At 41.0% G+C, this 14376-nt stretch overlaps 1 protein-coding gene across 4 annotated transcripts in view; it reads right to left on the bottom strand.

Annotated features, from left to right (window-relative positions):
- PTPRT (protein tyrosine phosphatase receptor type T) overlaps positions 1-14376 on the bottom strand; it is a 716574-nt gene that overhangs the window by 120347 nt on the left and 581851 nt on the right. For all 4 annotated transcript variants that reach the window (XM_037915718.2, XM_043526952.1, XM_043526953.1 and 1 more), the window contains exon 13: positions 7247-7283. In XM_037915718.2, the coding sequence (XP_037771646.1) occupies positions 7247-7283 (37 nt within the window). The remainder of the gene's footprint in view (positions 1-7246; positions 7284-14376) is intronic.

Raw genomic sequence — 14376 nt, 5'->3', positions numbered from 1 at the left:
ACATGAGGGGGACACATATAGTCCACAGTACAAACTGCTTTAGGGAGTCTATCTACTCACACTGTATAGGCTGTATTACTTGGGCAGAATGGGGTTCATGATAGTGTGAAAGATTTCCAGGCCTTTCAAGTCACACTTTCAGACACTACTGAACTGAAGGCTTTTAATTCACATGTGCTGTGGTATTACGTAATGGCCCATTCCACATCTGGCTCTCTTGTAACTGTCTTAAACATTCTACTGCCATTATTGGTTTTTTTAAGACAGTGTCCCTGAGGGAAACTGAGAACCTTAATGCATTAATAATAATCTGTTTCTGACTGTGGGCTAGTTGAGAAACCTATTTAAGGAAACAGAGGCATAATGTATTAATAGCAGCTTTGGGTTTGTCATGCCTTTGGAAGCTCTATTTCAGGACATTGACAATGATAATATATTCATGATAACCTTTTTAAGCAATCCACGGTAGAGGAGCAATGGTAATTCATGAACATCCACTGAAGAATCTTCATCTATAGTGAAAAGGCCAAGGAATATTGATAACCCCATGTATTGATGGCACAATATGTAAATTATGAACACGGGACATCACTATAACCTCTATTCACAGATTATCTTCCTGCTGCTCTTCATCTGCAGCTGCTCTGCCTTTGGCTTGCATTACATCTCCTCTGCCAAAACCGGGAGGCTGCTGAGTGGCATTAGACTGCTCGTCTCTCTTCCAATCCCTTTCTTCCTATCCTACCTTTGAAAAACCAGCAATCTGGTTTTCTCCAGGTAGCTGGCATCCACTTCCTCCTGCATACTCTTCCCTGGTTCTGCTTGTATCTTCCTCTCTGGCTTTGATGCCTGACTGTCACACCTTTTTCCTTACTCATCCTGCTAACTTTCCTTTTAGGAGACTTCAGCTTCCATGATAATAATCAGTCATACCCTGCTGCCTCTCAGCTTCCTTCTCTGTTCTTCTGTGGAGTGACTCCCATACTTGGGGCCAAGTGGTGCAAGAAATGCCTGCCACAGAGTCACAGCACTGGCTGTGAGCGGGATTCTGTCATGTTGCTGGAAGTTAGGTTCCTTAACAGAACTCTACCAATTCATCTCAGTCCTGACCTTCAACATCGTTCCTACAGTTTCAGCTTGGGGCCTTTATTGATTAGAGACCAACAATAACACCAAGCAGTGTAGGAGTGCCAGGGGGCAGACCGATGTCCTCTAAGAACTGGGCTGAGGTCACTAATTCATTTCATTTCTAGCCTGATCCACATTTGAACTGAGTTCTCCAACAAATAAAGGTTAGTGCATTATCTCACTGAGTCAGGAACCCTCCACAATACACATTTTAAATCCATTTAGTTATATCAAGCTACCAAATTTGAGGAAAATAAGGATGCTCACCAGCCAGATGGACATCTGAATATTAGAAGGCTTGATTTGTTTTCCCAGTGGGGAATATTTTTCATAAAGAGTGACTTAAGTGTTGCTGTTATTAACATTTAATTATGGTGCTACAGGAACCTATACTTAAAATAACTTTTGGAAGGGAGAGACATGTTAAGGAAAAACATTTTCGTGTATCTAACCTAAGCAATGCAATGAAGCTTTTTCAAATAAATAGCACAGAATGGAATAAACCTGTCAAAAGAATAACATTCAAGTGCATCAAAAGACAAAATGCAATAACAAACAGACTTGATGTGGGATTAGATTTGTTTAAAGAATACATTATCTGTCTACCAAACCAGAATATATTTAAGAAAACAATGGGACTCTCTGAAATGAAGTTGAAGGAACAAGACCTATTAGAGGAACAGTTTTCTCATGAAACAAGATTATGTGGGTAGAAGGATTTATTTCCCCTGACTTTCTATTGCCATTTTTACTGGTATTATTTTTGTAACATAAATATTCTTCTTCCGCAATATTCCATTGGTCACGTTTAAGACTTGGGTTAATTTCTGAGCTCTCACGATTGATATGCACTCAGCTCTCCCAGGCAGCTCCTTCTGTTGAATGACAAAATACCTTTTGCTTGATGATACACTAGAAAAGGACTGAAGAGCCTCACTCTGGACTTGATGCTTCTGAGCCTGGGTGGCATTCAAGTACCAAGTCTGGTACCCTGCCTGTTCAATCTTTTCAGAGCTGCCATCTTGCAGTCAATATTAATTTGGGAAAGGGAATGAAGCCAACTTAGGAATGACCTTACAGCACTGAAAGTGGAACACATCCCTACAATGATTTCATTCAACTCAAACAACTCCGTGTCACACCCCAGTATATTGCATCCCACATCTTTTAAGTTAAGTTGAAGAAAACTCCCCCCACCCCCCAAACACACACATTTAAACTTTCTGGATAAAATTAAATGTTGCTGGGTGCAAAAAAACCACACTGATAGCACTGGACACAGCACTGGCATGAGGGTACAAGTTTATTACATGCAGCTCTGAAAATGCATTCAGAATCAGGCTGCCAAACACATGACAAGTTCTGAGCTTCTCCTGTGGCTGTCTGTGGTGATTTTTGTGACATGAACTAGTTTAAGACCACCAGATTGAGGATTTGATTCTGCAAAGCTCTATGCTCTGAAACTCCCACTGATTTCAATGGAAGTTTGGCACACCGCTTGTAGGATCTGGTCTTTGATTTTTTCTTGCCCACTACCTAGTAATGGAACTCAGGTCACCAAAGTAAAAAGTGAGTGCATTAACCCAGCACCAGGAAGTGCCACGGTCACTTTGAGTGCATTGCAGGCAGCAGTGTGAGAACATCTCCAGGTACACTCAGGGTGACATTCACCAGCTGGAGAGGGCCAACATGAAGTCAATGCGCCGCTTACATGCTACTTAAGTGTTATTTTGAGGACAAGTGTTGCTTTGGCCTTCTGCTGGCCCTCTGCACAGTGGTGAATTTCACCCTCTGTATAAAAGAGTGGCATGTAAGAGAAAACCCTCCTTTAAATGACAGAGTAACTTCAAAATTGGCTCCCCATGCATGGAAAATACAAAACAACAGATCAAGAAACTGCTCAACTCCTTGAAGTTTTTAATGACCTTCCTTGTCCTGAACTGATAATCACCTGTGCTCAAGAGGCTGGGCGGGTTTCGTGTGGTCACCTGTTGCCTATCTAGTACTGCTAAGAACAAGGAAAACAGTTCCCAGGCAGCATGCACAAGAAAAAAAAAAGGAAAATAAAAATAAAAATGTACCACTTAATGATTAAAATTGCATTTTTTTTTAATTTGCAAGAACTCACATTTAAAAGAAATAAGAAATTAATATCAAGAGATAAGGAGCCATTAACAAGCCCTTTGCCTTGGTTTCAATTAGGTGCTGAAATGTATTTATTGCGTTCTGAGAGTAAAAGAGGTAATCATTTCCTCTCAGGAAGAGGTGGCCGTTTTCTCAAAGAAAGTGTCAATATAAATATGCACTGGGAGGAGGGAGATCAGTTAATTCCAAAAGAATGGATCAAATTAAAATAAATAAAATAAAATGAATGCCATCAAGGAAACTAACTGGCAAAGTAAATAAATAAACTGTGAATTAAAACTGTTTGGCAGAGAGCTAGTAAATTGGGGTTTAATTTCAAGCTTATTTTTAAATGCTAATAATAATCATCCAAGGTGACTAACACTTTTATAATTTTCTCTCTCTCTCTCTCTCTTTTTTTTTTTTTTTTTGCACAGCAATTAAAAAAGAGGAGTAGCCTGTCTGTGGAGAGACATTTATGGATGGTTGAGGTAAGAGATTTGAGGCCAACGCCACTGAAAGCAAATAAATGCATATATAAGGTAATGGTGTTAATTAGTGAGCTAAAACATATTAGTGAATTATGAAATGGCTACAGGAGATGAGACAGATGCACCAAGCTTTCTGATGGATCATCAATATCATGGCAAAAGCTGACAGTAATGCCCAGTGAGAGTCTAACCTCCCCTGTCCCACTACTTATTCTGATGGGCCAAATCTTGCCCTGGGCGGTGCTGTAAGTAAGAGACGGGATGGTGGCAGATGCACTCTAGAAATTGTGCCTTCGACAGTAGAATTCCACTGGTTGTATCTTGGAGAATGTGCTGCTGATTGCACTAACTGGTGAAACTGATCCCTATGCAGTGCGTTTGCATAAAACCTTTGTACCACTTAAGTCCCACTTAAGCCATTTGGGACATTATGGGTGCACAGGCCTTGTACTGGACCTCTGTTTGGGGTCAATTTCACCCAACAAGGAGCACTGTGCACACTCAGGAAGAGCATACTGCAGAACACAGCATGTGAGTGAGACGTTGAGGGGGTGGACCCCCCATTTGCAAGCTGCCTTTGCAAGCTGCCATTTGCAAGCTGCTAGCGCTCTAGAGAATTCCTTCTTTCTGAGTAAAGAATCCATGAACAGAGCTTAGCTGAAATGAAAATGAAGGGCCAATCTGAACACCTTTATGCTAAACAAGAGATTTCAATGACACCATAATAGAATTAGGCAAAACTAGTCTGCTGTGAAGCATCTTGACTGCCTCTATTTATTTATTTATTTATTAAACTAAAACCATTTAATAGTGGTTGTCTAATTTTCTGAGAGAATTGAATTTAAAGGCAAATGCCCTTCCCATCCGGCTGGAACAGTGACAATGGAATGGTTTGTTGAACTTCTCAAGTAATTAAAGTTACTCGGCTTTTTGTCTGGTGCCTCACAGCTATAATATGCTATAATCTCCCAGTAACACACTACCTGTCAAGTCATATTGCTTAATTATTTTGACATTCAAGTTTACTGCCCATGTTAATGACAGTTTAAGAGAATATCTGCCAGACTTAAGCACAGTTAATGGTCTTGATGCTAACCTCACTTTCACCAGTGTAAATCAGGAGTAACTGAACTGAAGCCAATGGGATTACTCTGGGGTAAAACATATGTAAATAAGATCAGGCCCGTAAACTAAAAAGGGAGTCTATAAAAGGCCATTAAAGAGTCCCACATTTATTGTCTCTCACCAGGTCCCAAACAAAGTGTGGTCATTCTATGACACAAGTCAAAAGTGGACTTTCTAATTGCCAATGCTGCCAGACCAGGCAGGAATCTGAAAGTTTTACTCTTTCTGCCTCTGACAGCACTTCTTATAAAGACACTGTAGTCACACATTAGCAGATAGCTTTGCTGATGATGCTCAAGATAAGATGGGATACGTTGGGTAAGATGATGCCATTCTAAGAGCATAATTTTTTGACCATAATCACAATGTAATTATAGTTATGGAAATACACCTGGCTATTGCTCTAATAGTAGAGATGTGCAATATGTTTATAGACATGGGGCGTGACTCCTTTTTTACACCTGGCTGTACAGTGGCATGGTTCTATTGACTTGTAAAAAATTACTACCCAGGAGGAGAAACAGCCTCATGACATTTGGGTACCTTAAAACAAGAGAGATTCAAAATCACAGACAGGGAATATTTTGCTGTATGCTCAACTCCCCCACATTGAGCATCCCCCTTTTCTCCTGCTATTTGCAGAGGTGCCATTTCTAGACATGAACAAATATTGTATCATTGGGAATACTAATGATGCTGCAACATAATCCCCGAGTGTTCTAGTCAACATTGTATCTTTGGATATACCAAAGTAGTATGGCATAAAGTTACCCCTTAGGTATGTTTATTCCAGTGCCCTAGCTCATGATCAGACATTCAAACATGTACAGTTGCATTTCATGCCAAAATAAAAAGAAAAAAAAAAGGAAAGAAAGAAGCACATATGGAAAAGTACATGTAACAAAAAAGAAAAACAAGAAAAACACCAACCCTCCCCCCAAAAAACCCCAACCCTCAAGATATGACGACACAAGACACTTTCCTGTAAATCAAAAGTAATGCCCACTGAGAGTGAATGAGCATGCGCGCACACGAGTGAGAAAATGAGCACTTGCCTTTTACATTACTTTCATAAATTCCTGCTCTTTTCCATTCATGCTAACCAAGAACAGTGCTGAGGACAGTGATTACCATGAGACAATGACTCTTAGAGTCTTAGGCTCTGCCCATCCCTATTATATCGATCACTAATGTAGATGATCCGAGAGTTCTCGACCAAAAAGGGTATGAACATTCAAGAATAAATAAGCTGGTGGTTCTTTTGATAGCCCACTGGCTAATAAAACACGATCCATTTGGAAAATTATCTCAACGTTCAAATGCTTATTTAAACCTACTGCAAACTATCCAAACCTAATCAGACCATCCTAACCAGGAGAAGTTATAAGAACAGGAATTCTTGCTTCCTTGCCAGGTATGTGCTACTCCCTGCTTTTGGCTGGACCATAAACACAGTAATGCAGCACTTCCACATCCAGTCCAGAACTAGGAACTACAGAGATGAAAGAATGTAATTATGGCTTTTGAAAATGAAGTTATCTAGACTTTTCTAAACCTCAGAAGACACCCCAGTCACTTTTTGGGCAAAACGTACGTGTAGTTTCTTGTTCTACCCAAACTTCTTTCACCTGTCCCTATCTCCCTCTCTCATCCGAACCTCCTTCTACCACCAGAAAGCCAAGAGAATGATCTGAAATGGACGTCTAACTCAAGGTTTAGATAAAGTGACGGGGTAGGGAGGAAGGAGATTTTGAGACACACAGAATGTTTGGAACCCAGAGATAGGAATTAAGATGATGGTTTGATGAGGAAGCTCTACAGAGGAAAGCAACAGGAAGGGATAGGGGACATTACACAACAGCAGAGCCACAAGCAAAGGAGGGGGAAATGGCTCATCCTCTTTGGGTGTACAATGGTGACACAAGCTGTTTACCACACCAGATGTTGGCAGAGAAACCCCTCCCACCCCAAAGTGACTCTGTGGGTACGTCTAACAAACAGGCGGGAGGAGTAAATCCCAGCTTGGGTAGACCTACACGTGCTAGCTCTGATCGAGTTAGCGCACTAAAAATAGCAGTGTGGTCGCAGCATCACAGGGGCAGCTGGGGCGAACCACCTCAGTACCTACCAAGGGACCTTCGCACTCAGGCAGCTAGCCCAAGCCACTGCCCGTGCTGCTGCAGCTACACTCCTACTTGAGGAGGCTAACTCGATCCGACAGGAGAGTGGGTTTGGAAACTGGCTTTTGGCCTGGGCAATCCACACCTGCTTTAAATGAGGCCCACCGTTTGAGTGATGACAGTAATTAAGTGGTGTCACCATTGTAGCTTTCACCATATCAGCATAAGCGTGCAACCGGGAGGAAGAGTCTCACATACCTTTTGTCGCCAGTCGGACACAGTTGATTTTGGTCTCCTGAAAATAATAAAATACAGGAGATCGTCAGGGTGTTTTGTTATTTGTCCATTTAGAACAAATTTTTAAAATAAAATAATAAAATAAAGTCACTTTTTCCTTACATGTCACCTCTGAAAATTTTGCACCTTCTTCCTTTTCTATTAAACACTTCTTACTAATCAACTTGTGGACAGTTGCTCCACTAAGTAACTGTTAGGAAGTTACAGGGACAACACATTTGCAATTTTTCTTCTGCTGCATGTGTGAGGGAACATAGCAGGTTGATTGACTAATGGCATTTACCGGTGTAACAACCTAATTCGATAACAGGCAGAGAAGCCCTACAGTCACACACAAAAACGCATGCAATTATACACCTAATTTTCATGCACCATTGCTACAATTAACCCCACTTTGATGTGGCTGCTGGTCCCAAGCCAGGTAAAGTGGGGAGGATGGAGCACAAGGCTAACTATGTAACCTTATAAAACACAAAAACCCTCTCTCATTTTCATTATAAAAATGGAACCAGGCTACCATTCTGGTAAAAATGGCTGCTCAGCAGAGTACTGCCAACTCCACATGTCACATGAAGGTTCCTAGTAAAAATCAGTCTCTGGAAGCCAAGACCCCAAAAAATTTAATGTCAGGAGCAAGAAAACATTTCAAAGTTGGTACAGGAATGTGAGAACAATGTTTCAAACAGCAAAGATCTTGCAGGTCATGAGGCAGATAGACAACTATGGACTTGAAATCCTGGGGATCAGTGACAGCAGACTGACAGACGAGAATAAGAAGCACTTCAAAGATCTCATTTTATTCAAGTCTCAATGACAACACACACTCAAAGGGAGTAATGCTCACCATGACGTATTCTGTGGAAAAAACACCGATCAGCTAACCACTATATGCGCCACATTCCAAACCAGAGTCGTAATGATGCGAATCATACAGTGATATGTGCTGACAGAGGAACACAGTGTTGAGGATAAAGGGAGGTTCTATACCTGCCTACAAAGTATGATTGATAGAATACCAAAACAAGATTTACTCCTTGTGATAGGTGATTTTCATGCTAATGTAGAATGCGATAATCACAAAAGGGAAAGAGCAGTGGGGAAGCCCTCGTTAGAGATCATTAACCAAAATGGCAAGAGTCTCATTGACTTGTATTTAGTGTCCGACCTAGCTCTTGCAAGCGCCCTGTTCTCTCATAAAGACATACATAAAGAAACATGGAATTCACCAGACAGCAAAACAAAAAAACCGACTGATCACATCCGCATCAGCTCAAGAGACAGGTCATCTGTCCAAGAGGCAAAGGCTTATCGAGAAGCAGATGTCAGCAGCGACTAGAATCTTTGCATTGCGAAAATGAAATTCAAAGGGAGACAGATCAACTTTAAACAGAAAGCAGCCAAGAAAATCAACAGCACAGAGCTGAAAACAAAAGAGTACCGTGAGAAATTCCACCTTGAACTAAGGACAGAGCTGAGGTATTGCCAGAGGCAGAAGAACGTGTGACACTGACTGGACCTGAAGAAAAATGGGCAGTGCTCAGAGACAATGAGATTCAAGCTGCAGCAGTCATAGTTGGATATTAACGTAAACAGAGCAAGAATTGGATAAGCCAAGAGATGTGGTGTCTTATTGAGAAAAGACAAGCGTTGAACGGAAAACTCCTGAATGCTAAGACCAATGAAATTTTGAAAAATGCAAAGGAAGAGTACAAGAAAGCACACAAAGCCGTGAAAAGCAAGGAAAGATATACAGAGATATGTTGAAGACCCAGCAGCTGAAGCTGCTGCTATGATAGGAAATCACAGAGCTGTTTACCATGTGACTAAAATCCCGTGTGGAAACTTCAAAACAGGAAATGGGCCAATAAAAAGTAAAGATGGAAAAATGCTTACAACTGAGGTAGAACAGAACAACAGATGGGCAGAGCATGTGAAAGAAGTCCTCAACAGACCCAGCCCTACCTCAGCACCAGAGTTTGATGAAATACGCGAACCTGACCAACTTGATATCAACATCGCTCGAACAGAGATGTCAGAAGTACAGGCTGCAGTCAAGAAGCTGAAAAAAACAAAATGGCAAGAGATGATCAAATCAGAGCAGAAATGCTAAAAGCTCTTGACACTACCATCCTAATGAAACTGGCAGAGCTGTTCAATGAAGTCTGGGAAAGAGAGAACCCATTGTAACCCCTGGACACCTGGAATAAATGTCAGAATACCCCAAAAGGGTGATCTTACTAACTGCAGCAACTGGAGAGGTGTCACACTATTCTTGGTTGCAGTGAAAGTCACCTGTAGTGTGATACTACACAGGATGAGAGAGGCAGGGGATGCAACGCCCAGGGAAAAACAGGCTGGATTCAGGCCCAAGAGATCCTGCGTAGATCAGATATTCACACTAAGGATCATCATAGAAGAATGTGTAGCATGCCAGGCTTCCCTTATTATCAATTTCATGGATTTTCAAAACCCATTTGACAGCCTGCATACGCATACATTGTGGAATACTCCATCTCATGGAATTCCAGCTGAAGTCTTCATCATCAAGCCTATATACAGCAATGTAATGTGAGCTGTAAGAGTGAACAAGACATTGAAGTGATTCAATGTGAACACTGGAATGAATCAAGGCTGCATTCTATCTCTACAGTTGTTTGACACTGCCATCGACCGGATAATGAAGAAGTGTATTAGCAACACAAATACTGGCACAGTATGGGTAGTTGGCAAATGCCTAGAAGACCTAGTCTTTGCTATGATATCGTGCTGTTGAGCAAAAAACTACACACAAAACAGACACCTTGGCAAAAACAGCAGGCCAAAAAGAGCCCCAAATCAGTTATGCCAAAACAAACATCCCTGAAACCTATACATCAAGCATAGCATGATATTAGAAGGTAAAGATATCAAAAAAGTAGAACTGTTCATTTACCCGGGCAGCACCGTATTAGTCAACAGAGACCTCAAGGATAGGAAAGGCATCCTAGCATTCACTAAACTCCATCATGAAAATCAAAGATATACAGTAACAAAACAAAACTGAGAATTTTCAACTCCAATGTAACCTCAGTGGTAGCATGTGGCCGCAAGAACTGGAGAGTTATTTAAACATTAGATAGAAAACTAGATGCCTTTGAAAATAAATCCCTATGAAAGATTCTGGGCATTGGACAGAGACTTTATCACCAAAAAAAGAGATCTGAAAAAACACCAACCAGCAGCTTGTTTCCACTAGAATCAGAAGGAAGTGCTTGACGTATGAGACATGGGCTCTGGATGCCAACACACAGACTCATTCTCACTTGTAGCTGTCAAGTGAAAACCAACAGGAGTGAGGAAATGCGGGAGCCCAAGGAAAACCTGAAGAACCTTTGGAAGGGAGGGTGGAACAGCCAAACTCAACACCACAGAGCAGATGGAAGAAGCAGCTAATGAAATGATAGCGCTAATGCATCAACATTGGCATGAAAAAGATGTAATAATAATAATTGCTACAATTCCCGCAAATTGGGCATTTACATACACACATGGCTACAGAGACACCTAACTAGCTAGTTGCACATGCAAATATCCGATGTGTGTGTGAAACAAACGGCATGCTAAATGATCAGCTCTACTAACCAGGTTGACCCACAATCCAAACCATCCAAGGTCACTCAGTACAGAGCTGGGACAACACCCACACCTTTTATCTGATTCCTCTTGGATTCTAAAGGTTTGTTGGTGGGGGGATAGGGGAGGGGGAGTCCAGATCTGAACTAACCCTAGTTCTGTGTTTGTTTTTTCTAAAACCCAAACCAAGCCACCTTTTTAACCCATGTCCACTGAAAACATACCATCACCAGCATTCCAAATACCTCACTCTACGCTACAGTCATTACTGGCAGATTATGCTTGTACCCACGACTGCCTTTCATATCTTAACATGTTGCTCTGGTCAGAAGAGTGATTTTGTGAGGCAGTAATCTGCTGCCGGGTTTTCTTAGCACCTATGTCTTTAAACAATCTTGTGCATGTCTCAAGTGTAATGAATATTGCATAAATTATCGTATGCAACAATGCTGCATTAATATGTATGCCATGTGTGTTCTGGAAGTGCCAGTATGTATCTTGCTCCTTCCTACAGCAACAATACATACATTTGCAAAGAGTAACTTTGTTCAAATGGAACTTTCTTACAGAAAAGCATGGGACAGACCATCCTTGGCCCTAGCATAGGTGCATGGCCATAGAGTGGGAAGGGGGCAAAGTGCCTTTGCCTCCGTACATACTTTGCACAAAGACAAGGGACAACCACAGTTCTTGTGCTCTGCAAAGAGCAAGGAAGGTGGTGATTCACCCGTAGCCATAGCACCTCCCCATGAAACAGTCTTGTGGGGTGGTGCAGCTTGTTGACCTGCGCGGGAAACACTTGTGCTTTCTGAGGGATAACCCTCACGAAAACTCCCACTGTGGATACACCCTGCACCTACCCCTACCTCCACCCCGCCATGCAAGCTTGTGCCCGAGTTTATCCCTGAGTCATATCTGCTTGGTTCACTGACCCCATAAAAAACAGTACAACTGTCAGCACTGCAGAACCAATATAGCTGCAGAAAGGAGAGTGGTATTCATTTATGCCTCATTCATCATCACCTAGAATGGCAAACTACTGAGCAATTCCAGAATCTTTATGGTCAGCGATGAAATATGAAGTAGAATGAACACAGCTTTATTTTCAGAGACTAGCCTCAGCCTGCAACAATGGGCCAATAAAAAATGAAATCTTGTTGTGACTTATAAGTTGAGCAAATGGGACTGGAAAAGTCATTGACGGAGGGTAGACATGGGATGTCAAAGTAGCATTGTGGCAGTCCGCAATTAGCAAGACACTTTAATACACAAAGTCCCAAATGTTTTCGTATGTTTCTGTAGCTCCTTGTTTCCTATCAAGTACTACAGCCAACTGGAAAAATTAATCAACGTTAAGAAAAAGAATAGGTGAGAAACCAAAAAGGAAAGCTTGTTAATGATGCCGAAACTGATCTCATCTGAGCATGTGCATATCCCTTGCACAGCGTAATTTAAGAAGACAGGATATAGTGTATTCTGTTTGCGTTTACATCTGCTAATTGCTATATTTAACACAGACAAATTGCACTTATTAAAAGACAACAAAAGCAAGGGCAATCACTCCAGAAACAAGACATCTGGACTTTGGAACTACACTCCAAAATACTTCATTCAAGGAACCAAGTGCATCCGCAGCCAGGGAGGACAACCCACAGACAGTCTCAGGGATTTAATGGTTGAAGTGGAAGGTCTGGTCGTATTCCTGATTAGGACTGGTCAAAAAATTTCCATCGAGGTTGCTTTCTGACAGAAAATTGGATTTTCAAGAAAACTATTTCTTTCTGAAAAGTGTCTGTTACCCATCAATAATTGAGAGTTTGTCAAAAACTTTCCTGCCAAAACCCCCAAAATGTTTTTTCCAACAAAAAGTTATTTTTTCCTTGTTTAATAAAAGAAATTTTGATCAGCTCTATAACTTAGTCAGCCAAATTATGTGTGTGACCACAGATAGTTCTAGAACTCTGTCCCTCAGTTTACACACCAGTAAAATGGGAATAGATAGAGGTAAACCCCAGTTATCCAGAAAGCTCCAGGGACATACGCATGCACACACACACAAAATCACAAAATAGAAACATCAGAAAAAATTTAAGCGTTTCAGAAAAATGACAACCATCTTCTAAAATTTCAGTTTTCTAAATTCTGGATACAATTCTTTGAGCTGCTGAGATAACTGGAGTTAAGTTCTACTTTCCAGACTCACAGAAGTGCTGTGAAACTTAATCAATGCTTGTAAAGATCTTAGTGATCTCCACATGCAAGATCCTATATATTATATGTAGAGTACAGTTTTATTATTTTAAATGTGAAAAGATTATGATTGGAAAATTAGTCATAAACTCAAGAGGTGCCAAAACTGAGATTCCAACAGCAGGATTAATTTGGCTGTTTATTTTACTTTAGACATTTTATAATGCAAGCAGTGATGTATTAAGGTACACATATTTTAACCAGAAAACCAAGAAGAAGAAAATACTATAGCACATATGTGCAACTGGATTAAGTTTACATTGTTCTGAATTTCTTGGCTTTATCATTTTCTTTTTCTCTCTCTCCTCCCCCCCTCCCCCCCCCCCCCCTTTAAAGATAAAGAGAATTGGCCTGGCTTAATACTATGCACTTTTAAATGATTCCATTTAGGTTTTCAAGTTCACATCTCTCTGAAGGGCACTGGGTGATGAAGAGGCAACTTCTGCCTCCGTTGGCTGCTCCTGTTTGGATGGGGACAATTCTGCAGAAAAGGGCACCAGGACACAACATATATATTTAATTTGGCAGTTTTATCTGCAACAGTAAGAGACAAAAACTTATTTAAAAAGGAAAAACTAACACCTGAGAATTGACAGACTACAGATGCAGTAAAAAATAAGGAGACCTCTTCAAACAGCTTTGACTAGGGTCCCCCCACCCCCCACTGACAACCTCGTATTTTCCATCCTTTTAATATTATGAGTTTTTGCTCTGGATCTATAAGGCATTTACCATCTCTCTCATGTAGAATGCCCTATCAGCAGCCTGAGAGCAGCTGCCTTTGGGCCTGTCAAGTAAGGTAGAGGGGGGAAATGGGTGGAGCTTCCTTAGACTACTAAAACACTAGTAGGTACAAACTGAGCAGGTTGAGAATTGACTTTCAAATCCTTACAGTTTATGCCCTGATCTTGGAAAGATTTACACATATGCTTAACTTTAACCTGCAATTGAAGCCAACTGAACCACTTGTGTGTAAAATTAACCATGTGCACAAGTCTTTGGAAGGTCAGGGCATTGATTTTCAATTCCCTTCACCAACCCAGACAAAGTTCTAGTCCTCAAGGAGGATTAGGTCCACCCCAGATTGCAGCTTTCCAACTTCAGCTATTTTGGTGTAATGTAAATAAAAGAGTACTTGGAATTTTATTTTATTATTGTTATTTACAATTGGAAAAATGTATTTTCTCCCACTCTCCCATAACTCGAACACAGATTAAGGCATCTTGCTC

This window comes from Chelonia mydas, chromosome 13 (assembly GCF_015237465.2).
Source record: "Chelonia mydas isolate rCheMyd1 chromosome 13, rCheMyd1.pri.v2, whole genome shotgun sequence".
NCBI lineage: Eukaryota > Metazoa > Chordata > Testudines > Cheloniidae > Chelonia > Chelonia mydas.
The sequence above is the reverse complement of the archived record's forward strand: the minus strand, read 5'-3'. Positions and strand labels throughout refer to the sequence as shown.